We start from the raw sequence: 26,135 nt of genomic DNA, 5'->3' as shown, positions 1-26,135 counted from the left end.
AATCTTCCGTCTCTTCTTCGTCTATTCACATAAAACTCCCAAAATAAATCTTCAAAAGAAAATTGTCATCATGAATACTTTGGAGATCCACTTGAAGGAATGGACCAATGAATTTTCAAATATGGAGAAGCACGATATGGGTGCTTATAACCTTGGGTCTTTATTGAGTTTGAAACTCATTAAGGTTGTAAAACCGTTCTTGGATGCTTGCCTTGACTATTGGGACCCGAATTATCATGTTTTCGCGTTCCCAGGAGGTGACATTTGCCCATTTCTGAAGAAATAGGCTGCTATTGGTGGGTGGGTCCCCGAACATTTACCTGCCATTCCTTCCACTTCACAAGGGTATAAGAGCAAATTCAGAGATTTGCTTGGACTGACCAGACTTGAGGTGGATCGTCTAGTTCCCCCGAAAGGTGTGAGGATGTTGGACTTTGTGGACCGATTCATCAACAGGGCCGACCCTACTGTTTCTCATGTTGCTAGGAGGAGGGCATTTGGCTTTTGTTTGTTGCACGTGTATGTCTTCCAAGGACACGTTGATGAAGACTTGAGAGGTGATCCCCGTCTTTTGGGCCTTATTGAGCAAATGGAGCTGCGCAGGAGCCCAGCTTGCTTATGCTTAGGAGAGATTATTTTGGGTTTGGATAATAGGAAATCCAACCGCGATCTGCCGTTCTTGGGGAGTCCCGTCATCTTGCAGGTAAAAGACACCTTTTTTTTTTTTTTTGATGTCTAATACCTGCTTTTGGTAGGTTTGTCTTATGGAACGGCTCCGATTGATCGAGCCCCCAGTTCATGCACTTTCCTATCATTCCCGTTCGATTGCGATGAGGACGCGGTTGTACATGGTGGACTTCACTCGGTCCGTGATTATTGGAAGAACAAGTCAAGAATGATGATGGTCCGTTGATTAGGTGGGTTGTACCGTGGTGGCACCTCAAGTCTCATCCTTTGGAGTATCTTCTTTGGATCCCACTAGGTCCGTGCGCATTCCGGGATTGGAGTTTATGGTATGCATCTTTCCGGAAAGACTGATGAGGCAAGTTGGGCTGAAGCAGACGATCTCGAGGCTTGACACCGTCCCGCAGACTGTTATGGCGCTTACTACCGAGAGCCGAAGGGAGTGGGCTATTAAATGGGCCCAAAGAAACATGTGGTTCTTGAACTTCTCCGCCAATGCTTTGTGGGTGTCGGATTCCTATCTGAGGTGGAGAAAGGCCGCAACTCCGGAAGAGCGTGAGAGATCGAGGAAACGCGAGCTGTTGACTACAAGGTGCGCGAGGGAGAGAAAGAGAAGGAGAAGCATCTGACAGAGGGAGAAGAAGAGGCCGGGTTTCAAGTCATTCATCCTTCAAAGAAATCAAAGACTACTCCTGTTGCAGAAATGGTGGTTGGCAAGAATGGAAGAGTCAGGCCTCGAGAAAGACCGTTGGTGATTAGGTCTGAAGTGGTGCAAGAGCGCCCAGCTCGAGGTCGTGACAAGAAATATGACAAGAATGACAAGGGCAAGGGGAAGATGGAGGAATAGCCCGAGTCTTTATTTATTATTTGATTATTATTATTATTGTTGTAATAAAAGGTGGGGTTTTTAGAATCCTAGCCTATTCTGTTTTTATTATGTAACGTACTACTATTATTTAGGAAACGAATGAAATAAAAGGTTAAATGGTTATGAAACCGTTGGGATTTTCTACTTTATTATTCTTGTCGAATTTCAAATGCAATGCAAATGTCCTTCTATTTACATTTTAGATATAATGGGTTGAATCCCGTGAAGGATTGCCTACGTATTCACTTAAAAAGCGAAATCAAACCCTTGCGCGTAGTTCGAGTAAATGTAAAAGAATAATTGTTCGGAGCAAGAGCTTGTAATGAACATAGAAAATAAGCATGAGCTTTTGCTTACTCTGGAGGTGCGAATTTAGTTTATTTGATGATATGAGGATGACAAACTTGTCAAAATGCAGGAGCACAGTGACATTTAGCTTATTTCAGCTCGGCCAGGGGCCGTTTATTTAGTGCCACAAGAGCGACACGTGGGTTTACGCGAGGCGCGTGTTTGGTCTTATTCTACGCATAGTACCGTTTCAGTTGGTCAAGGTTTGTGGGGTTTGAAAACTTATTCCCATCTAGGTCTGTGATTCTAACCGTACCCCCTGGGAGTATGGATTTGACTAGAAATGGTCCGGCCCAATTAGGTTTGAATTTTCCCCGTGGGTCGACAGGTAGAAGAGCTCTAACCGATTTAAGTACTAAGTCTCCTTCCTTGATGTTTCTTGGCCTAACCCTTTTGTTGAAAGCTCGTTTGATACGTGCTTGATATGTTTAGACATTATCTAAGGCACGCAGCCTACGTTCATCCAGGAGGATGAGTTCTTCATATCTATCCCTCTTCCAATCGGCCTCCGGGATTTGACTTTCTAGTAGAATACGCAGGGATTGTATTTCTAGCTCGACTGGTTGTACGGCTTCCATGCCGTAGGTCAAATAGAAAGGAGTAGCCCCAGTGGGCGTCCTGACAGATGTACGGTATCCCCATAAGGCAAAGGGTATTTTGCTTGGCCAATCTCTGTAGTTGTCGATCATTTTCTTGAGAATTGTGACAACATTTTTGTTTGCCGCCTCTACCGCGCCGTTAGTCTGTGGTCTATAGGGCGAAGAGTGGTGATGCTTAATCTTGTATTTGGCTAGCAATTGCTCGGTTTCAGCTTGGAAGTGTGACCCATTATCGCTAATGATCTCATGTGGGCAACCATATCGACAGATGATGTTGTTTTGTATAAACTTTGCCACATTTTTGGCCGTAAGACCAGTGTAGGAAGCCGCTTCTACCCATTTGGTGAAATAGTCAATTGCCACTAGAATGAAACAGTGACCTCCTGTTCCGGCTGGGGTTATCTTTCCGATTATGTCAATTCCCCATGCAGAAAATGGCCAAGGAGATGTCATCGTGTAGAGCAGTGAAGGAGGGATATGTTGTACATTCCCGAAGATTTGACAATTGTGGCAATGTCTTACGTATTTGATGCAATCGGATTCCATTGTGGTCCAATAATATCCCAGACGTGTGATTTTCTTTGCCATCATTGGCCCACTCATGTGAGGACCGCATTCTCCGTCGTGGACTTCTTCCATCACCTTTCGTGCCTGTGAATGATCAAGGCAACGTAGGACTACACCAAGAGGTGTTCTTTTGTATAATTCTCCTTGCATGAGAACGTATTGGGAGGCTAACAGGCGTATAGCACGTTGTCCCCTTTTGTCCATATCTTGTGGATAGACACCGTTAAGCTTAAAATTCAGGATTGCTTGGAACCAGGGCTCTTGTGCGATTTCCTCTTCATCGGTGATTTGGTGGACATAAGCCGACTCTGACCGTCGTTCGATGCACAAAGGCATTTCCATCATGTGATCTGGCATATTTATCAAAGATGCAAGTTTCGCAAGAGCGTCTGCAAATTGATTTTCTTCCCGAGGTAGGTGTAGGTACGTTACGTGATCAAAGAATTGAGCGACTTGGTCTATCCTAGCCTGATAGGATGCGAGGCTTTCACTTCGGATTTTCCAAGATCCTGTAACTTGGTTGATGATCAGTGATGAATCCCCATGTACTCGGAGGTTTTTAATGCCTAAGCTTACTGCCGCTTGTAGTCCAATGAGACAAGCTTCGTGATTCTGCGTTGTTTGTCACCTCGAAGTCGAGTTTGACAGCAATCGGTGTATGCTCACCTTCGGGAGAAATGAGCAACACTCCTATTCCGAATCCTCTTAAGTTTGATGCTCCATCAAAGTATAGATCCCAGAGTCTACATCTGTTTTGAAGTATATCCTCGTCGGGAAATGACCAAGTATCTATGGTTTGTGCGTCGTTGATAGGATTTTCTGCGAAGAATTCGGCGACGGCGCGACCTTTTATAACTTTTAGTGGCACATATTTAAGGTCGAATTCTGAGAGCATCAGAGTCCATCTTGCCAGACGTCCGTTGAGGACGGGTTTCTCGAAGAGGTATTTGACTGGATCCATTTTGGAGTATATCTTGACGGAGTAGCTAAGCATGTAGTGACGTAGCTTCTTCATTGCCCACACAAGAGCGAGGCATGTCTTTTCGAGTTGTGAGTATTTGCACTCATATTCCAAGAACTTCTTACTTAGATAGTAAATAGCTCTTTCTTCACTTCCTAAAGTTTGAGCCAGCATAGCACCCATGGCGGTTTCAGTTACTGTGAGATATAAACCAAGAGGTTGATCTCGTTGTGGCGGCATGAGCACTGGTGGTTTAGCCAATATCTCCTTGATTCAGTCAAACGCCTTTTGACAATCATCATCCCACATGGTGTGGTCTGTTTTCTTGAGTTTCTTGAAGATAGGCTCACAAATCATCGTAAGTTTCGATATGGATCGACTTATGTCTTCGTACTTTTCCCGGAATCCTCGACTTCTTTTTCTCGTTTGAGGTTGTGGCATTTCGATCAGAGCTTTGATTTTGGAAGGAACTATTTCTATACCTCGTTGGCTAACCACGTATCCCAGGAGTTTGCCGGATGTTACCCCAAATGTGCATTTCGAGGATTGAGCCTCATGTTGTACTTTCGTAGCCTTGCGAAGAACTTGCGAAGGTTCGCAATATGTCCCTCTCTTTCCTTGGATTTGACGATCATGTCATCTACGTATACCTCAACTTCTTTGTGCATCATGTCATGTAGGAGTGTAGTTGCGGTGCGTTGGTACGTAGCTCTGGCGTTGATCAATCCGAACGACATTACTGTATAGCAATAGGTTCCCCATTGGGTGACGAATGCGGTCTTATGCATATCTTCCATGGCCATCTTGATTTGGTTATAACCCGCATATCCATCCATGAAGGATAGTAATGCGTGGTCTGCAGTATTGTCTACCAATATGTCAATGTGAGGTAGAGGGAAGTCATCTTTTGGACTCGCTTTGTTCAAGTCCCTAAAGTCGACGCAAACACGGATTCTCCCATCCTTTTTGGGTACGGGTACTATGTTAGCTACCCAGTCAGAATACTCGGAAACTTTGATGAACCCGTCTTTGAATTGCTTGTCAACTTCTTCCTTAATCTTTAGAGCCCACTCTGTTCTCATTCGTCGAAGCTTCTGTTTCACGGGTTTGAAACCTGGCTTAATCGGAATCCTATGTTCGGCAATATCCCTGTCGATTCCTGGCATGTCTTTGTAGGACCAAGCGAAAACGTCTTTGAATTCATTTAGGAGGTCTATGAAATCGGCCCTTTCGGTAGAGCTCAAGGTAGTCCCTATCCTAAGTTCTTTGGGTTCTAGTTGGGTTCCTACGTTGATAGGTTCGGTGTCCTCTATTACTGGTCCCCCTTCCCCTTCCTGTAGTATTTCTTTGGCTACGTAGGGAGGTAGTTCGATTGAGTCTGGGTCTTGGTCATCCTCAGTATCATCGTAAATGAATGCACTCAAGATAACACAAAGAGTAAGCGAAACCCGATTTATTCATATTAAGATTTGAGTAAAGTTGAAACAAAGAAGCCAACTGATCCATGGTCAGTGGCGGCAAAGGGACAGTGGTTGGGGCATTTCCCGAACTACTGTGACTACTCGAGGCTAAGCTAGGAGAAACGAAGGGAGTGGGGATGACAACAGGAGTAGACTCTCTAATGACTTCTCTAGACTCCGACTCTGACTCCGACTCCGACTCGAACTCATCGTCTTCTGGTTCTCCTTTGAACATCTCTCCTTCTCCAGTGGTGAGCTTGAAGAGTCTTCCTTGATTGTTGGTCCATTTGATTGATTTTCTCCATCCTTTCTGCTGCTTTGTGTCGGTTTCTGTGATTAACGCGGTGGGGTTGAAGCGATCGTCTTGAAGTATCATAGTAATGATCTCATCCTGCGCGGCCCTAACGAATCGATCTTCTCCAAACAATAGGCTAACAGCCTGTTCGTCTAAGCAAGGTGCTTGACGGGTTTTGACAAAGAGGAACTGTTTACGGAGGAATGAAGTAGCAATCGTGAAAGATCTCGATTCCGGCTAACTTCCTCTCAAGATAATGCCAAGGTTCGGGAAACCCGTGAAAGAGCTCTGAACTTCCTTCTTGAACGAAGTATCCATTTAAGGTAGGGAGATATGGCCTCATTTGGATTCCCACGTGCTTGCGGTTTTGGACTTGGGCGAGCATTTCGAGAACTTCTTCTTTCGTAGGTTTGTATCCTAGTCCAAGTGGTATCCTCGTTGAGTTGCCTTCCTTGTATGGTGCGAAGGTATTCTTCCGAATAGGGTTCAAAGACATTCCAGGGAAGTATCCCTGGGATTTGAGTATGTGGTTGACCACCAAGTTGGAGTAGGGATTATAGTATAAGGGTGCCAACTCACTTTCTATGACACTTACACTTTGGAAGCCCCCAAGTTCATATACGGGATCCGCAAGGACTTGATTGTTTGATTGCTTCTCGACTATTGCCTTGATGGGTGACGAAGTGATCGTCACTACTTTGCCATTTAGTGGGATCTTGATCTTTTGATGAAGGGTGGATGTTACCGCTTTAGAAGCATGAATCCAAGGCCTTCCCAGAAGTATGTTGAATGAAGCTTCGATGTCCACTATTTGGAAGTTAAGCTTCGATGCACGTACACCTTGATTGGTGGGAGTCCAATCCGACTCTTTCATGCCTAGCTTGTATGCCGTTTTGAGGGGTATGACGTTGACCGCGGAGCCATCATCTACCAAGGTCATTGGCACATTCTTCTTTAGACAAATGACAGTGATGTATAGAGCAAGGTTGTGACTAGCGCCAAAAGGTGGTAAGTCTTCGTCTGAGAAAGTAATAGGATTACTTAGCTTAGGTGATTCTTGGAAGACCAAGTTGACTACATCTTCAGGAGTGGAGTTATGTGCTACATTTAGCTTGGCCAAAGCTTGCAGTAAAGCTTGGCGATGTGGGAATGAGCTTGCTACTAGTTGCCGACCGAAAGATCACCTTTGTTTTCTGTAATTGCTTGAGCAAATGATCAGTGGGGTCATCTTCGTTGTCATTTGGTGTGATGACGTTGGTTGAACCGTTTTGAGTAGTGTTTTGATATGGGCGACCCGAACGAGTTAGGTGGTCCACATCTTGGTCTTCACCATTTTGGACTATTTCTTTGACTAGGGAGTTTTCAATGAGATACTCGTCCTCATCGTCATCGGCCCAAACCCCATTGATTGCAGCTAGCTCCCTCATTCTCATGATATCACCTTCTAGTCGTATGATTTGATCGACTAGTTTATCAACCACGGTGACTACTTCTTGCATAGTGGCATTTTGAGAGAAGATCAATGGTACACGTTCTTTGGGTATTGCGTTGGGATTGCGTAAGGTTGTTACCATGCTTTCCAGTTCCTAAACTTGCCTATCTACACTCCTTGCCCATGTGATGAAGTCGGAAATGGTAGGGGAGATAGTAGAGTAGAGCCCTTCTTTCTCAATTGCACGAATTTCATTTTCGGTGGGAGAAATGAGGTGTGAGCAATCTAAGGTCGATTCATCACTTGTAATCACTAGAACTCCAAGAGGATTCTGAGTGTTGTTGGTCTTACCTCCTGGTGGTATTGGGAGTCGACCATCTTCAATCATATCTTGAAGCACGTGTTTCAACTTGTAGCATTTCTCTGTGTCGTGCCCTTTTCCCCTATGGTATTCACAGTATGAATTTTCATCCCAAAACTTGGACTTCCTTTCGGGTTCGGGAGTAGGTCCAATGGGCTGGAGTTTACCTTGCTTCATTAACCTTTTTAGAGCGTTGGAGTAAGTATCCCCAAGGTTTGTGAATTTCCTTGGTGGGGTAGTTTTCTTGGATGGCTCGAGAAGGTTAACCTCATCGGTCTTGCTAGTAGAGCCGTATGAACGACTTGTGGACCCTTGATATCCTCGACCTACCGTTTTGGACAAGAGCCCTTTACGGATGTCATCTTCAATTCGTGTCCCTAATACGGTTAAGTCCTTGAAAGTCTTGATGTTTTGATATCTCAAATGATTGGCATAGATGGGTTTGAGATTATCCACAAACTTTTCCACAAGAGTAGCCTCATCCGGGCGCTCAACTAGTTGAGTGCTAGTCTTCCTCCACCTACTTAGGAAGTCGGTGAATCCTTCTTTGTCATTTTTGGGTAAGAACCTCTAGAGTACGCATGTTGACTTGGATCTCGGCATTATCCGCATATTGTTTAGAGAACTCGATTGCGGCGTCCTCCCAAGTAGCGACCTTCTTTTGATCTAAAGTGTAGAACCATTGCTTCGGGATGGTGTCAAGAGATGAAGGAAAGATCCTTAAGAACATCTCGGGTTTGATGCCTTTGATAGACATGTAATCCTTGAAGGCACGGATGTGGTTTAACGGGTTCTCATGTCCCTTGAACTTAGGGATATCCGTCATGTTAAAGTTAGTTGGCAATTTGGAATTGACGGCTTCATACTTGCGATTGTTCTCCCTATAAATGTCATCCCCCTTAAGGTACATCAATTGCTCCTCTAGGTATTGGAGTCTTTTCTCAGCTGCAGTCATCCCCATGAAAGGATTCTCATCCCTAGATTCATCATCGGAGTTACGTAGTACTTCACTCTCAAGAGGAGGCAACCTTCCCTCTACGGCGTAGATACGGCCTTCGATGATTTCAAGGCGGTCATAGGTCTGTTCTTGAGTAGATTGCATTTGGGCTAGCGCGGCTAGGATTCGATCATTACTATTCTGGAGTTGGTGGAAGTTTGTTTCATCACTTGATCCGGGCATCTTGGAAACTGGATAAGAGATCGGCGACGAATCAAAACACGATCGACCATTCTATCACACTTGCTAAAAGAGGAAAAGTTTTGACTCGTGAAGTGGGTGTATGCCACTTGTGTTGAGTGAGTTTTGAAGAAAGACAAGGTCTTTGAAAATGTGTGTCCTAGTCAACTGTAGTGTAGTTGTAGGAGTGGACTCGAAATGAGGTTTTGAAATGGGCTTGTGGCCCGAATTTTGACACGACAAACGGACAGAGTTTTGACCGGATTTTGCGCTAATTAGAAGCCCTATTTCGAAATTCCTGTTTGAAAAAAGGGTTTTGATTTTTGGAAATTCGTCATGGTTTTGTTTAGAAATGGTGATCACGTAAGGTTTACACATTTATACAAGCATTATAACGGGATGTTGAGTGCATTTAGAAGGGTTTTGGTTTAAAGGGTGGGTTGCCATACCGAACCATCAAACCCGAAGTCTGTGGAGAGGCTCGTGCCAAACAAGAGTAAGGCCGATTCCTAGTCCATTTCCTCAAGTAGTGAAGGCCCTTGATACAAACAAGAGTAAGCATCATGGTATGGATGACGTCAATCGCTATCCATCCTTAGGCCCAAATAAGAATTAGGACCGTTTAGACGGGACGATTGGTCGAATGGGTTGGGTTGGGCCTAGGAAGGCCGAATTAAACGGTCTAGGAAGACCGAGTTATGAAAACCGACAATTGTCTTGTACAAACTATTCCCTAACCTTGTTCAAGTTTCACCCTTGGCTACACGTAAGTGTATTATCCCAGTGGAGTCGCCAAACGTGGACGGGGCCGCCCACGGGGGCGCTTGGTGAGAACGAAACAAGCGTTTGCATTTTGTATGGAGTCGCCACCAATTTTTATGGGAAATTGGAACCGTTCGAGTACCTCGTGTCATGTCAAGACACAAAGTAGTGACATGAACACTAAGCAATCGTTACCCTTAGCATTCTATGTCTAGAATGACTCTCGTGGATGCCAATGAACACGGGTGCTCACGGAGATCTGGAGTAAGGGGTGAGGGTACGTATTAGGAAGCTCTTTTGATCGAACACCTAATCCCGCCCGCCTCGATAGCGGCCTCTACTAATGATTAGGGGAGTTATTCGTACTTGATATATCGTCGGCTATATGCATGCAATGCAACATCCAAGTTTTAATCCTAGCATGTGAAGATTTAACTAAGTCGGTTGACACGTAATTTAGCATACAATTGGGTCGAAGTAGGATTTAATGTTCATTTACATGTGAGAACATACAAACAATAAAAGAAATACAATAATGAAAATTACATTAATTACATTGGATAGGCGATTTATGTCGAAAATACCTTTAAAACGGATAATTTGAGAAAAAGGAATAAAGGAATGAATTACGAACAAATCAGAAGGTGATATTACGAATAATAGTTGATTATACGTAGACTAATTAAACTACGTCAAGGCAGAAACGGAGTTCAGGGACAGAACTCAGCCAGGAACAGGCGCAGCAGAGCTGCGTCTTTTGGAATAGGCGCAGCAGACGCTGCGTTTGTTCCTTGGCTCAGTTCTGGCTGTGAAGCCGTATTTGAAAGCCGTTAATGTCGATTGGTGATTTTAACGATTAATTTAATTATTTACTCGGATGAAAGTGATTAACAGGTTATTTAACATATGAATGGGTCATGAAAGCAGTAAAACATGGATGAGATGGAATTAAACGGATTAATTACATGATGAAATAATGATAGAAGTGAAAAATATTAATGAGTCATGTGAATTAAATCAATTAACTACATCAGATACAACGGATTAATGACGAATATGCGACGAACATGACAAAAGACAGTTTAAACTATATCACAGACGAATCCCAGAAACCCAATATGAACGAATTGAATTTCTACAACCCGGAATTAAATTTTATGACGAAAACCCGCGAATATGAATTATAAGGGATTTAAGTCGGATTTATGACAATTAAAACATATTAAAGACGATGAATAATATACACATGTGATTTATATGTTATCATGATGAAGAATAGACAAACGAATAAGCAAAAGAAGGATTTTGAACACGGATTACAGAGGACAAACGAAGAAGAAAGGAAGCAGGAACTGCGGCAGCCTCACGAAGAGGCGCAGCGGAGAATGCGCTCCTTCAAGAGGCGCGGCGATTCTTTGCGTCCTTTCTCGACGGCTATCTACTGAAAATCCGCAAAAACAGGTTTTAAAGCATGGTTTTAGAAATCGGTTTCAACGGTATTTTCGACGTAAATCTTACAATTGATGAGACGAAAAGTAAAATACAATAAATAAAAGAGAGATTTACACCCTCAGACTTACATGTTGACGAAACGAGAAGAACAAAGATATCGATTAGTGATGCTCGACGCGAATGCAAAGAGAGTGCCCTCGTAAGAGGAAAATGATTGATTAATTAAGTTGATTAAGTGTAGTTGGTCAAATTGGTCGGTCATGCAACGGAGAGGCTGGTACCCGGAAAGATCCGAGCTTACGTGGTCGAAAGTTCAAGCACGTAGGCGCCAATAAGTAAGAACAAAGTCTAGAATGCAAAGGGAGAAGAGAAGGGCGGACACTCGCGTGAGAAATATGAGGAGCGAAGGCTCCTATTTATACTAATCACGTGAAGGAATTAGGGTTTCGGAGACTCTTTGGAAGTGAATCTCGGAAAGATATGAAAAAGATACGAGAAACACGCAAAAAGGGCTCGAGAAGAGGCGCGGCAGCCCATCTGCGTCTCTTGGAAGAGGCGCAAGACTGCTTCTTGCGTCTATTCCCCGTGAGGTTTCCTCCCGGGAGAAAGATTTCCGCGTTTGAGTTATGGTAGGACGGAAATAATTCGATTTCCTTAATATCTTATACGAATATTACGGGATATTATTTGCCAAAAGATAAAATTTGTGAAATATGGAATAGAAATATCCGGAACATTCCAGAACATTCTGACTCGGGATTTAACGGTTATCAGAAAATGGAGACGGTTTTAGGCCCGGACTCCGAATGTACTCTAATTACTGCCAAAACGACCGTATCAGGACGTAGATGGCAACTAAGAGGTCGACATTAATATTTGAGAAATCACTTGACGATAATCTTACGAACTGTCACAAATCGTTCCGCGTATCAAACATGCGGCCCAATCATCACCGGGTGGTTTGCGGGAGGTGCAGAAATGAGGTATCTACAGAGATCAGCTCTGAATTTTGGCTCCAGGTCGACACCGACAGTTACGGTGCGCCCTGGGTCAATTTCCACTTCCTCGGTCTCGGCTCCTTCGACCATGCCGACATTAGTATTCATCGGTTCGCCCTCCTGCTGCAAGGATGGGCTCTTCCCTTTCTCCGATTTCTTCGCCACTTTGAGGGATTGCATGTTGCACCCCCTGGCAGACACTTGGATATTGACTATTTCATCTCTCTCGTCCTTTGAGACGAGCTTTTGTGCTTCCCCGGTCCGAGACGTACATCAATGTCGGGCCCGATGGACATCATCGCATCGGCCTCGCTCTAAGTGACCCGGCCTATGAGAACATTGTAGGCAGATGAACCATCGATAACCACGAACTCAGATAAAACATTTTTAGCCGCATCCGCTTGGCGAACATCACCGGCAATCGATTGACCCCTGGGGTACTAGGTCGGCCCCGAGAAGTCAGATAGCGGGTTAATGCGAGGGCTCGTGTCTCCAATCTTCAGACCGAGATTAAGAAAGCACTCCCTGAACATGATGTTCGTGTAGGCGCCTGTGTCAATCAGGCACCTTTTGACCAAGTGGTTGGCTATATCCAGGTGGACTACAAGCGGGTCGCTGTGCGGGGCGACGACTCCCTCGTAGTCCTTCTTTCCAATGGTTATATCGGGGATGGTGGAAGCGGGGATCGCTGTTTTAGGCACAAAGTTGATGGCTTGGTATAACTCATTTAGGTGCCGTTTGTGCCCATTAGCTGACCCACCGTTCTCGTTTCCCACGATGACAACCTGGATTACTCCCATCGGTTGGAAAACGATTTTCTATTCGCCCGTCGGTGCTTGTTCCCCGGGCCTCCGGCTACATACTTGCTGAGGCCCCCTTTCGGATTAGCTCTTCGATGGCGTTCCTTAGATGTCTACAGTTGTCAGTTTTTATGGCCGGTGTGGTCGTGGTACTCGCAAAACTGGCTTGTGTCACCGTCCCCCCTCGCCTTGGGGGGCCTTGCCCACTTCTGTCCATCATTCTTGCTTAGGGTAAAGACCTCGGCTGGAGATGCGACCAGGGGGGTGAGACTACTGTACCGCTTCTGGTTGTATGGTCCCGAACTCCCCCCGGCGCCCGCCGAGTGCTGTTTCCTATTAGATCTCTCAGGCCGTGACCTATTCCCGTCACGGCGACCTTCATCTATGTTGTCCCGGCAGCTCTTCCTCTCTGGGTGCCCACTTCACCGTGGCCTACCCGGTTTTTGTGATAGTCTTCCACCTTTACGGCTCGGTCGACCATCTTTCCGCGAGTCTAAGTTGAGGTCTTCACACTTGATCAGCTCATTTTTGAACTCGCCTTTCGGGAGGCCTTTCATCAGCGCGAAGGCCGCCAGTTCGGTGTTCAGCTCACGGATCTGCTGAACCTTAGCGTCGAATCTTTTCACGTAGCTTCGGAGGGACTCGTCCTCCCCCTGTCGGATAGTTAGGAGATCTGATGTTTCCACGGCCCTTCTCTTGTTGCAAGCATACTGGGCTATGAAATTGTCTCTCAGGTCGGCATAACAGTATACCGAGCCATTAGGTAGCCCCTTGTACCAACTCTGAGCCATCACATGCATGGTCGTTGGGAAGACTCGGCACCACACCTCATCAGGCTGCTCCCATACCGACATGTACGACTCGAAAGCCTCGGCATGGTCGGTCGGGTCGCTATCCCCTTTGTATGATATAGGCGGCGGCTTCACTTAGTCGGCACGGGGATCTCGAGGACATAGGTGCGAGGGGTCATCGACCACGTGTCGAATGACACGCGGCGATCGGCTCCTCGCAACCTTCGTCCGGCTTATCTCCCTCTGGCGGGAAGGGCTTCTTGTCCGACTTTGGTGAGTCGGACTTCTTTGATTCCTTCGGTGGCCTCGTTGTTGCCGCGCGACGCCTGTCCTCCCGCGAGTGGGGAAGGACTCGGGTGCGCCACCGGCACAACGGGCTCTGCTGGCGTTCTAGCACGCCCGACTCCTCAGTATCGCTCCGGACAAGTTGTTCGGGTCACTCTATGGGCCCTGGTCACTGTGGATGCGCCGCCCGTCCCCGTCGTCGTGATGGGGTAACCGCGTACTACCCATTAGGTCCAGGAATAGCTTTAATTTGGCCGCATCGACCACATGTCCCATGACAATGACTTGGTCGGTAGGCGGCGGTGTTCTGCTCTTTCGGCATCCCGAGCGCCGTGTCAGTGACTCGGCCGGTGGGGGACTGCCCGATCTCAGATTACGGAACGTGTCATCCTGGAAGAATGCAATTCCTTCACTCAAAGTTTCTTGTTGCTTTGACATCTTCTTAGCTCGCTGAATGTTTTTTTTTTTTTTTTTTTTTTTTTTTTTGGTAATGTAGGTGACTAGCTTTTAGTATCTATCCCCACAGACGGCGCCAATTATTCCGGGTGTAATTCCGGAGCAGGATTGTGACCACTTGAGCTTGTAGAATGATGTCGTTGCTCGTCTCTTCCTTTCACTCTTTCCTGTAAAGATGAACAAACTGAGGGCTCGGCTTGGGGCCGAGCGTACTCACTCCGACGCTCAAGTCAGTAAACTTAGAGAGATAAGTTGTATGTTTAACTTGGCAAAGTATATTGTAGAGAGATAAGGGAGTTTGATACCAGATTTTTCCGTTGATTTCTCAATGAGAGATGTCGAGTATTTATAGACTTTCACCTTTTGTCACGTAGTGGCCAAGTGGCGTAGCAGGTGGAAAGACTGTCTTACCCTCGGCCGAGGGACTTATGACAGGCCGGCAGGCCTGGTTGTGTGGGGTAATATCCGTATAAGACCCTTTAAATTTAGGACTATAACGTAAATTTAACATGTGAAATATGGTCATAAACGAAATACAATAATGAAACGATAAAGATAAAGAATCAACCTCGGGTCCTTTGATGCACGGCGTAAAAACAAATCAACAGAGATTTCCTCCTAATTGTTGCACCCAAGACCGTCCGAGAAATGCCCTTGTGCTAGAACGTGTTCTCCGATTGCCTTGCAATATTGGGAGAACTTGATGTGAGTTTTTCTCGAGATGTGAGATCTCGGTTTCAGAGAAAGCTTAATCTCCAAAACCCTAGTTTTTCTGTAAATGAAAATCGCTAGGTCAAAAGGAGAGGGAGCCTCTCCTTTTGTTGCCTCGGTCCGCGGGTCATGAGAGGAGGGAGTGGGCTTTCCACTTTCTCCTCATTTAACTCGTGATCCGATTGAACCGACCCCACTCGCTAAAATGTATATGACGCGGTTTGTGTTATAAATCGTCATCGGTTATCGGCTATTAAAACATCAACTAATAACATGGGTTAGTTGAAGTATTAATACATGTCCGACAAAGACGATATTGTATAATTTATTCAATATACATTAATTAAATATAATCGTTTATATTTAATTTACGAATTAATCGTTAATTCGCCTTAGCCCATTATTATTTAATCCGTATTAAATAACATATCTCAACATCACATTTTGACTAAATATTAGTCAAATAACTCAGACTAACTGGTTAGTCAAATTTGGCATCTACATGACTGTATTTTCATACCGTCACATCTCTCAAACGTATCCTATAGGTGTGACTTTTAGGGACCAGTTGATCACCGCCATCTGTATGACAATAACGTCAAACTTATCTAGCAAGCCAACCGTTATTGATAAACATGGATCAACTGATAATAATACCAAAAGTATGCCCTTTGATCCTTTTAGAGGTTTATAAGTCCTTGCACTAACTGTTAAGGACACCAACCCCAACAAGCTCCCACTTGTCCGTACAAGTGTATGTGCAATGACGTTATCCGCACTAACGGGAGGACACAAGCTCCAACAAACTCCCACTTGTCCGTACAAGTGTATGTGCGATAACCGATTCTCATATTCATTTAAAATTTCTCCCACTCAATGTAAAACAATTTGCGGATCCGGATCCGCAAAGGTCGTATTTTACAATCGATCCGTATCTAGAGTGGTTTCCCCGACTAGAGAGTAACTTAACCGATAAAACGAATCCGTATCCGAGCATGGCCATGCATTTCGATTCTGACTCCTCGAGTGGCCCTGAGAAATATCGAGTACCTGATAAAGGCTGAATATTTCCTTCAACTCGACTCCTTCCGATCTAAGCACAGCATGAAATGACCCAGAAAAAATCTACTTGGCCCCCTGTTACGGATGACCGTGAGAAAGAAACCAAAGTCACCCAAAATCTGCCTTAGTCTCAAGAGACAGTCGATAGTCAAAAGAATCGACTCTTAGGATCACCATGGAAGTCCTATCCACGACCGGGCACCGAATGTTATGAAACATTTAGGACTCCACGTCGATGTCACAATTGTGTCCTACGAGATATCCGTATAAATCGCCTCTGTGAATGGTCAGTCAACCGGTTGACTTATGGCTCGTTGAACCCACCATCAACCAACGTCACAAAATAATTGCCAGAGTTATCAGCTCATGTGGGCAATTAAGGACTGAAAAATATAATGTTCGTTCAGTTCACTTTGTGGTGTTCAAAAATTGTCGTACAATTCCACATGAAAAAAACAAAATATGTATAAAATATCAAAACGATGATGTCGTATAGAGTACAAAAGAGAATGAATCTAATCCATAAAAGAGTACTACAACTTTGGAACACGTTTAATTCCCATGGAATTAACATGCCCTTCATGCTTATCTTGTCGTAATGCTTTAGTGAGAGGATCTGCTATGTTATCATCGGTAGCAATCTTTTCTATCACTACTTCCTTTTGCTCCACGTAATCCCGGATTAGATGAGCTTTCCGTTGTACATGTCTAGACTTGTTGCTAGACTTTGGCTCCTTAGCTTGGAAGATGGCACCACTATTGTCGCAATAGATGGTGATCGGGTCATTCGAACTAGGCACTATAGATAGCCCATGTAAGAATTGACGCATCCATATCGCTTCCTTTGTAGCTTCAGACGCGGCATAGTACTCGGACTCGTCGTAGAATCTCTTGTAAATGTTTGTTTCGAACTCTTCCAATGATGCGGCGCCATTAAGAGTAAAACGAATCCAGACTGAGATTTCGAGTCATCACGATCCGTTTGGAAGCTAGCATCTGCGTAACCGGTTGCGCATAGCTTTTGTTCGCCTCCATAAGTCAATGCCCAATCTTTAGTCCTCCGGAGGTACTTAAGAATGTTCTTGACAGCTAACCAGTGTGATTCACCTGGATGCTGTTGGAATCGACTTGTCATACTCAATGCATATGCCACGTCCGGACGTGTGCATATCATGGCATACATGATTGATCCTATAGCCGAAGCGTAAGGAATCCGTGTCATGCGCTCTTTCTCTTCCTGTCTCTGGTGCCTGAGATTTGCTCAAATGCACCCCTGGAGCCATAGGAAGAAACCCCTTCTTGGAGTTAGTCATGCTGAATCTCTCTAGGACTTTGTCTATGTAAGACTCCTGACTGAGAGATAACATCCGTCGTGATCTATCTCGATAGATACGGATGCCTAGAATTCTTTGTGCCTCTCCCAGATCTTTCATCTGGAAATGGTTTTTCAACCATACTTTCACCGAAGTTAAGAGAGGTATGTCATTCCCAATCAGGAGTATGTCGTCAACATACAATATTAGGAAAACAATCTTGCTCCCACTCGACTTGATATATAAACATGGTTCCTCGACCGATCGAGTAAATCCATTTTCTTTAATCACTTGGTCGAAGCGATGATTCCAACTCCGAGATGCTTGCTTAAGTCCATAAATAGAGCGCTTAAGTTTGCATACTTTCTTAGGATGTTGTGGATCGATGAAACCTTCGGGTTGTACCATGTACAACTCTTCCTCCAAAAAGCCGTTTAAGAAGGCGGTTTTCACATCCATTTGCCAAATTTCATAGTCATGAAACGCGCGATCGCTAAGATAATCCGAATGGAACGCAAAGATGACTACGGGTGCAAAAATTTCATCGTAGTGCAAACCTGGCACTTGGGTGAAACCTTTAGCAACTAGTCGTGCTTTATAGATATCTTGTTGACCTTCCACAGAATGCTTTATCTTGTAAAGCCATTTGCATTGAAGGGGACGAACCTTAGCAGGTAAGTCAACAAGATCCCATACGTTGTTCTCATACATAGAGTCCATCTCGGATTGCATGGCCTCAAGCCATAGCTTTGAGTCGGAACTAGTCATGGCACCTTTATAGGTTGCGGGTTCACTACTCGTTAAGAGTAGAACGTCATCTATGTCATGTTCCTCGACCATACCAATGTATCTGTCCGGAGGAATAGAGACTCTTCCCGACCTCCTAGGTTCCTCAGGAATATTCACCGCAGCCGGGATTGAAGGAATAGGTTCCTCCAATGGTTGCTCGGTATTTGGTTCTGGAATCTCCGACAGGTCGAAGGTTCTATCACTCTTTGCATTCTCGAGAAATTCCTTCTCTAAGAATGTCGCACTAGCCGCAACAAAAACACGTTGTTCAGTTGGCGAATAGAAGTAATGACCAAGTGTTCCTTTAGGATAACCTATAAAGTATGTCTTGACCGATCGCGGGCCGAGCTTATCCTCGTGTCTCCATTTGACATAAGCCTCGCAGCCCCAAACCCGTATAAAGGACAAGTTAGGGACCGTTCCCTTCCATAGTTCATATGGAGTCTTGTCAACAGACTTTAGACGGACTTGGTTAAGTATTAGAGCGGTGACAAAAGAGCATAACCCCATAACGAGTCAGGCAACACGGTGTGACTCATCATGGATCGAACCATATCAAGTAGTGTTCGATTTCTCCGTTCGGACACACCGTTCAACTGAGGTGTTCCAGGTGGAGTTAACTGTAGGGCAATCCCACAGTCCTTTAGGTGTTGATCAAACTCGTGAGAAAGATACTCGCCACCACGATCTGAACGTAGTGTTTTAATCTTCCTACCTAATAGGTTCTGCACCCTATTCTGGTATTCCTTGAATTTCTCAAAGGATTCACTTTTGTGCTTCATTAAGTAGACATATCCATATCTACTTAAATCGTCCGTGAAAGTGATGAAATACCTATAGCCTTCTCGTGCGGTGATTGACATAGGTCTACATACATCCGTGTGTATGAGTCCTAATAGGTCAGCAGCGCGCATTCCAACACCTTTGAAGGAAATTCGAGTCATCTTACCGATGAGACATGATTCACACGTGCCAAATGATTGAAAATCAAAGGCCGAGATAGCTCCATGTTTAATGAGCTGTTTTACGCGTTTCTCATTAATGTGTCCCATACGGCAGTGCCATAGATACGTCTGATCTTTGTCACCAACCTTTAACCTTTTATTCATTACGTGTAATATTTCGGTTGTCTGATCTAAAACATAAATTCCGTTCATGGAGACTGCCTTGCCATAAATCATATCGTGTAATGAGAAAATGCAAGTATTATTCTCTATTACAAATGAAAAACCAAGTTTGTCAAGTGCAGAAACAGAAATAATGTTTTTGGAAAGACTGGGTACATAATAGCAATCATATAATGACAACTCAAATCCGCTAGGAAGCTGGATCACATATGTCCCCTTTGAGACGGCAGCCAGTCTTGCTCCATTCCCAACACGCAGGTCAACCTCACCCTTTACGAGAGGCTCGAGATTTCGGAGGCCCTGCACATGATTACACAGATGAGAACCACAACCAGTATCAAGTACCCAAGTTCCGTAACTTGCGTGGTTAATCTCAATCATATGAATAAAAGTAGAAGAAGAAGACATACCAACAGGTTTAACACGACCTGCTTTTATGTCCTCATGATAAACAGGACATGTGCGCCTCCAATGCCCAGTCTTGTGGCAGTGATGGCATTCCATGTTTTCGGTTTTGCTCTTTGTCGCGCCTGATGAGGTGCTCGACTCACCAGGCCCACTCTTACCCGAACCCGACTTCTTGAACTTCGCCTTACCTCTACCGCTAGGTTTGCACGAGCTTTGCCCTTACCCTTTCCCTTGTTTGTCACAACGAGAACATCCTCGTTTCATGCTCCCACCGAACTTCATGTCCTTCTCGGTGCATACGAGGAGGGAGTGCAATTCATGGGGAGTTTTCTTCAAATCATTCATATAGTAATTCGCTCTAAATTGCGAATAACCATCGTGGAGTGAGTGAAGTATGCGGTCGATCACAATGTTCTCGCTGATCTTACAATCAAAGGTCTCCGACTTCTCGACATTCTCAATCATGCTTTGAGAATGTGTGGGCTAACAGTTGGCCCTTTCGGAGTCTCGCATCAAAGAAGCGAGTGGTATGCTCATAGGTCACGATTCTCGGTGCTTTCGAGAATTCCTTGGTGAGCGTGGTGAAAATCTTGTTCGCACCATGGGCTATGAAGCGTTTCCGCAAATTGGGTTCCATTGCAAAAATGAGTACGTTTTTAATCGCACCCGCTTCCATACGAAATCATTAAACTTGGTGATTTCAAGGCTCTAGCCGTGGGACCTGGGTTTGCCGGGTTGGGCTCCAATAGATATTTGAGCTTCCGTCGCGGCGGCAAGCATTCCGTAATGCCGCCTCCCGGTCCGCGAAGTTTGATCCATCATTCTTGATCCGAGTAGACGATTCATCCGATTCATGAAGATCCGAAGCCAGGACTCACGGTCCAATGTGGCACTTGGCATTGGGTTATCGTAGAACCACCATTTGATATTAGCGTTTAAAAGTTCGTGATCTACACTCGAAAAAGAAAGAAAAACAAAAACGAAATAAGCAACTCATCGAGGTGATTTAAGTCTATTTAAAAATTCGTTTTAACGTGTAGACTCTCGCACTTGCATAATTGATCTCCCTCAAGAATGATACAAGTGATCCCAAGACTCAATTTACGTAAATTGATAAGCCAACTGTTTAGCTAATTCTTCCGTAAGAACTCTTGGTCGATAGATTTCCGTAAATCCTATCTATAGTCCACCATAGTCACAGGATCGTACGAGTGACCATAGTGTTGAGATAAAATAGGTCAATCGGTTCCAACTTACCCGACGTAGAAGGGGTCATATTATGCCTACCGACGAAGAAGGGACTCATTGGAGTTTGACCTATAAAGACCGTTCTCAATTTTTGTTTATACGAGGAAGATCCCATCAACTAAATTATAATTCATATTAAGTGAACGAATAACTAGCGTCTGCGTGAATGAATTAATTTGGGTGATGGCTTAAAAATCGTGTGACATGAGAATGTCAATGAAAACTAACTCGTGACCTCTATATGTGTCAGTTTTCATGCAATAATTAGGTGGTTTGGTTTTTAGGCGGAAAATGATGCATACTATCGTTACGATAAAATAAAAAATTGAATGCAATATGTAAATAAAAATTCCTAGTGTGGCCTATCCTAGTAAAGTAAAACATAAAACAACTTTGGAATCCACCGTTGGACCCGACAAGCTTGTCTTGATGTTCCATCTTGATCCATGTAGCGGGAGTGAGCATCCGATCTTCATCTTTGGTCTTCTCAAAAATTACAATTTAAAATTACAAATATAAACCTATTTACATTCTAATTAAAACTGTAATTACAAGTGAAAAAAAAAAACCAAAACGGAGATACGAGATCTCAAAATACAACCAAGACCGTGTTCCATCATTACGGTAACACGTTCTACTAAGGCCACACTAAGTTACAACTGGTTGCAAAATAAATAAATACGTAATTAAAAGCATTCAAGGCATTCAACAAAACGATAAATAAAAATGCATCAACTAAAACAAATTCATTCGTGACATAATTCTGTAATTATGTTAAACTTATCCAAACCACCTTTTAATGATTAAAATTCATGTGATAAAACCGCTTCTATCAATTCAATTTTAATCTACTACAGTCCGTTACTTTAAATACGCTTTAAAATAACTTAATGGTACGTGTGTGAACCGTTTCACAATCATAGCGAGTGTACAATATCCGTATAAAGTACAAATTAAGGCCAAAAGAAAATTTAAAACAAAAGAATAAATTTTCAAAGCTGCCAAAACAAAATCCCTCGATCCAGTGGACAAAAGTGTTCGATCGAGGAACTACAGGGCTCGATCGACTGAACTGCGAGTCGATCGAGGGGTATGCCAATCAGAAAGTACTCGATCGACAATACTGGAGGTCGATCGAGAGCTTTTATCAGCAAATCTGCTCGATCGAGTACGAGGATATCTCGATCGAGCAGAGGGGTTTTGAAAAAGGGTCGATCGAGTACAACAGGGACTCGATCGAGCAAAAACAAGACAGAAAACCTCTCGATCGAGTAAGAACATACTCGATCGAGTGCAAAAATTTCTGGAAAAACAAAACCCTCGTGAAAACAGTTTTGACGAAACAAAAACATCCTCAATTTTGATCAAAACCGCATCAAATCAATTTAACAATTGACAAAACACGACATATTTTTATAATCTCCGTATAAAATAACAATATGCAATAGAACAATATGAAAATTGAAACAAAAACAGCCGTGTAAAGCATGAAACGGCACGGTTTTCGAGACAAAACAACAACAAGTGCAACCGTGTAAACTGGACACGGTTCCCAAGACACAAAATTTCAAAACAGCCGTGTGCAAAACAAGAAAAAATTCTGCCGAGAGGCTGCCGCACGGTTTTTATGACAAAAACAAAATCGTTTCAAATCGATTTATGAAAAATCACAATGAAAATTTACGTGGCCTCGCTCTGATACCACTTGTGGGGTAATATCCGTATAAGACCCTTTAAATTTAGGACTATAACGTAAATTTAACATGTGAAATATGGTCATAAACAAAATACAATAATGAAACGATAAAGATAAAGAATCAACCTCGGGTCCTTTGATGCACGGCGTAAAGAACAGAAATCAACAGAGATTCCCTCCTAATTGTTGCACCCAAGACCGTCCGAGAAATGCCCTTGTGCTAGAACGTGTTCTCCGATTGCCTTGCAATATTGGGAGAACTTGATGTGAGTTTTTCTCGAGATGTGAGATCTCGGTTTCAGAGAAAGCTTAATCTCCAAAACCCTAGTTTTTCTGTAAATGAAAATCGCTAGGTCAAAAGGAGAGGGAGCCTCTCCTTTTGTTGCCTCGGTCCGCGGGTCATGAGAGGAGGGAGTGGGCTTTCCACTTTCTCCTCATTTAACTCGTGATCCGATTGAACCGACCCCACTCGCTAAAATGTATATGACGCGGTTTGTGTTATAAATCGTCATCGGTTATCGGCTATTAAAACATCAACTAATAACATGGGTTAGTTGAAGTATTAATACATGTCCGACAAAGACGATATTGTATAATTTATTCAATATACATTAATTAAATATAATCGTTTATATTTAATTTACGAATTAATCAATTAATTCGCCTTAGCCCATTATTATTTAATCCGTATTAAATAACATATCTCAACATCACATTTTGACTAAATATTAGTCAAATAACTCAGACTAACTGGTTAGTCAAATTTGGCATCTACATGACTGTATTTTCATACCGTCACATCTCTCAAACGTATCCTATAGGTGTGACTTTTAGGGACCAGTTGATCACCGCCATCTGTATGACAATAACGTCAAACTTATCTAGCAAGCCAACCGTTATTGATAAACGTGGATCAACTGATAATAATACCAAAAGTATGCCCTTTGATCCTTTTAGAGGTTTATAAGTCCTTGCACTAACTGTTAAGGACACCAACCCCAACAGGTTGACTCCATGCCGAGGGGACTGGATGTGAGTATACGGATATGCCTCTCGGCCGGCTAGTTGCCGAGCCGAGACCCAAGTGACAGGACGACAGGTTTTGTCGGTTAGGCCGTTTTTCTTTTGACTTGTTGTCTTTTAGCTTTGACCTTGGTCAATATGTTGACTTGGTCAGTGGGTGCAGAATATGCCCCATCAATTATAAGAGAAAAAATACTTACTTTATTCTCTATATTCCACTCCTTTAGGCATTTGAATATCCAATTGGCTATGTCTCTTCCTGCTCGGGGAGGAGGTAAATAAACAAAATTCAAGACCTTCTTTTGGAGCTTCCCGTCAGAATCAACAAAATGACTCGTCAAGACCATATACTCAATCTTTTTAGGCTTTGATTTCCATACATCCGTGATCAGAAATTTTCTCAACACCTTTCAACAATGATTTTAGCTTCTTTTTTTCACTCTCATACACTTTAAAAGAATCACTTCTTATGGTATGGCGAGACATACTTTTATATTACGGCATTCCCCGTTTCATCATCAAATTAAAACCCTCTTCCTCCACAATTCTAAAAGGATGCTCATGCATAAGTATCCAGTGTGCAATTCCCTCACTCATCACTGACATGTCAAGTTGGCCATCATGTAAAGCACTAACTAAACCAGGTTGTGATGCACTCGCACTCGAATTAGATGGTAAAAAATTAATAAGCTTTTGCCTCTTAGAAAACAATGCTTTCTTCGCACATTTATTTGAGTGCCTATTAAAATGAGTTGTTGCCCCGGATTTTTAGTGAGATAAAGCTTTGTCACAATACTTACACTTAGATTTTCATATGCCCTTAACCAAAGTAGGGTCTAAAAAATCCTTCCACACTTCGGCTTTCCTTTCTCTTTTGAAAGGATGGGGAGGTGGGCTTTCCTCGGCAAGCACATCTTCGGTAGAATTAAGATGAGGGTGAGTATCCTTCTCTGTTACTTGTGCGTCAATTTCTTCTACAATTTCCATCTCATCGTCAACATTCACAAAATATTCTTCCACTATAGGACGAGTGAGTGGAGAGATAGGCTCTGATGGTTCTGCAATACATATAAGTAGACAACAAATAGATCCATGTGATTAAATAATTTACATTGAAAATTCAAGTGGAAGACAATTAAACAATAAATAGAGAATTTACCACTCATGGTTTTCCCTGCTTCTCCGACTCTCTTATCCTATACATTAAGAAATTTAAGTATCAAACTCGGTTCACAGAAAACTGATAAAAAGGGACCACCTAAAGCCCTGAAATCCATTCACCCAATTTAGATACGTAAAGCTTTACAAGAGATGTGAACACTAAATCATCAGATCTTATGTCCTTGCAAGCCTACAACGAGCTAAATGGCCTACTGATCACATGATCTAGCATTGATATAAAAATCAAACGCAGGCTACGCAGATAAATGATCATATGAGTATAGAATAAACCACTACTACTTAATTCTTAACAAACCTACCCAGAGAAGAAATCGAGAATGGCCAAAGTATCACACTATTTATATTTAGTGATGCTGATTGAAGCTACCCATCACAAAATGCAGCTCAGATATGACTTACTATGAGCTAAAGCAATCTGCATTATCTAAATATTGTCCTTGTTCTTGTTGTTTTTGATTAGACGACGATTAACAAGTCAATTCCGTAAACCGAGATTGTTGCGAGATTAACAATTATCAGATTCATGCTAAATTACTAGATGGACTCCAAAAATTAAAATTCATTTCATCTCGGATAACTATGAATAAATCAAACAAAGATAAGTTCAAGGGATTGAAAATTAAGACGATGACAAATGAATAAAAACAGGGGCTTATGAACTCCTTTCATAGTTTTATGATTTGAGTTGTCATTAGACGGTCTGAGAACTCATCTACTCAGTCAAAAAGCCAACGGTGGATGATCAATTAATGGAGTTGGCGATGATTAAAAACATCGGGCGATGAAGTGAGATCAACGAATATGACGCAATTTGGGTAAAAGACATGACCCATAATTCCAGAATTTACTCAAAAGACATGAAAGAATGAAGTCATTAGCCATAAATAGAGTACCTGGCTTGGCTTGAATGTACAGGCGTGAGTGCGTGACGGTGAGCGACGGCGAGGAAGAAGATGAGGTAAAATTGTAAACAATTAGAATTTAGAACGACAGTGAGCAGAAGAGTAGAAGACGGTAGTTTAGGTTTTTTTTACTGCTATGTGGATTATTGGGTAATTGGATAATGGACTAGGGTAGTGGATAAGTGGAGTAGTGGGTAACCGGTTAATCAATTATATGACTTTTTTTTTAGAATATATATATTTATACTATATTTTAAAAAATCGAGCCGTTCGCGAGATTTTCGAGCCGAGCCAGGCCTTGCTCGGCTTAACTCGAAAAGAATCCGAGCCGAGCCCGAGTTCGAGCCGAGCTCAAACAAGCCGAGCTTTGACCGAGCC

At 43.2% G+C, this 26,135-nt stretch overlaps 1 protein-coding gene across 1 annotated transcript in view; it reads right to left on the bottom strand.

Moving 5' to 3' along the window:
• Positions 1 to 24,839, bottom strand: part of LOC141638089 (zinc finger BED domain-containing protein RICESLEEPER 2-like) — a 41,297-nt gene extending 16,458 nt beyond the window's left edge. Inside the window, exons 1-2 of the mRNA XM_074447523.1 lie at positions 24,833 to 24,839; positions 24,499 to 24,731 (exon numbers count right to left, since the gene is read on the bottom strand). Coding sequence (XP_074303624.1) covers positions 24,499 to 24,731; positions 24,833 to 24,839 — 240 coding nt within the window. The remainder of the gene's footprint in view (positions 1 to 24,498; positions 24,732 to 24,832) is intronic.
• Between the last annotated feature and the right edge of the window lie 1,296 nt (positions 24,840 to 26,135).

This window comes from Silene latifolia, unplaced genomic scaffold (genome assembly GCF_048544455.1).
Source record: "Silene latifolia isolate original U9 population unplaced genomic scaffold, ASM4854445v1 scaffold_177, whole genome shotgun sequence".
NCBI lineage: Eukaryota > Viridiplantae > Streptophyta > Magnoliopsida > Caryophyllales > Caryophyllaceae > Silene > Silene latifolia.
This window is presented reverse-complemented; position numbering and strand designations above follow the sequence as displayed.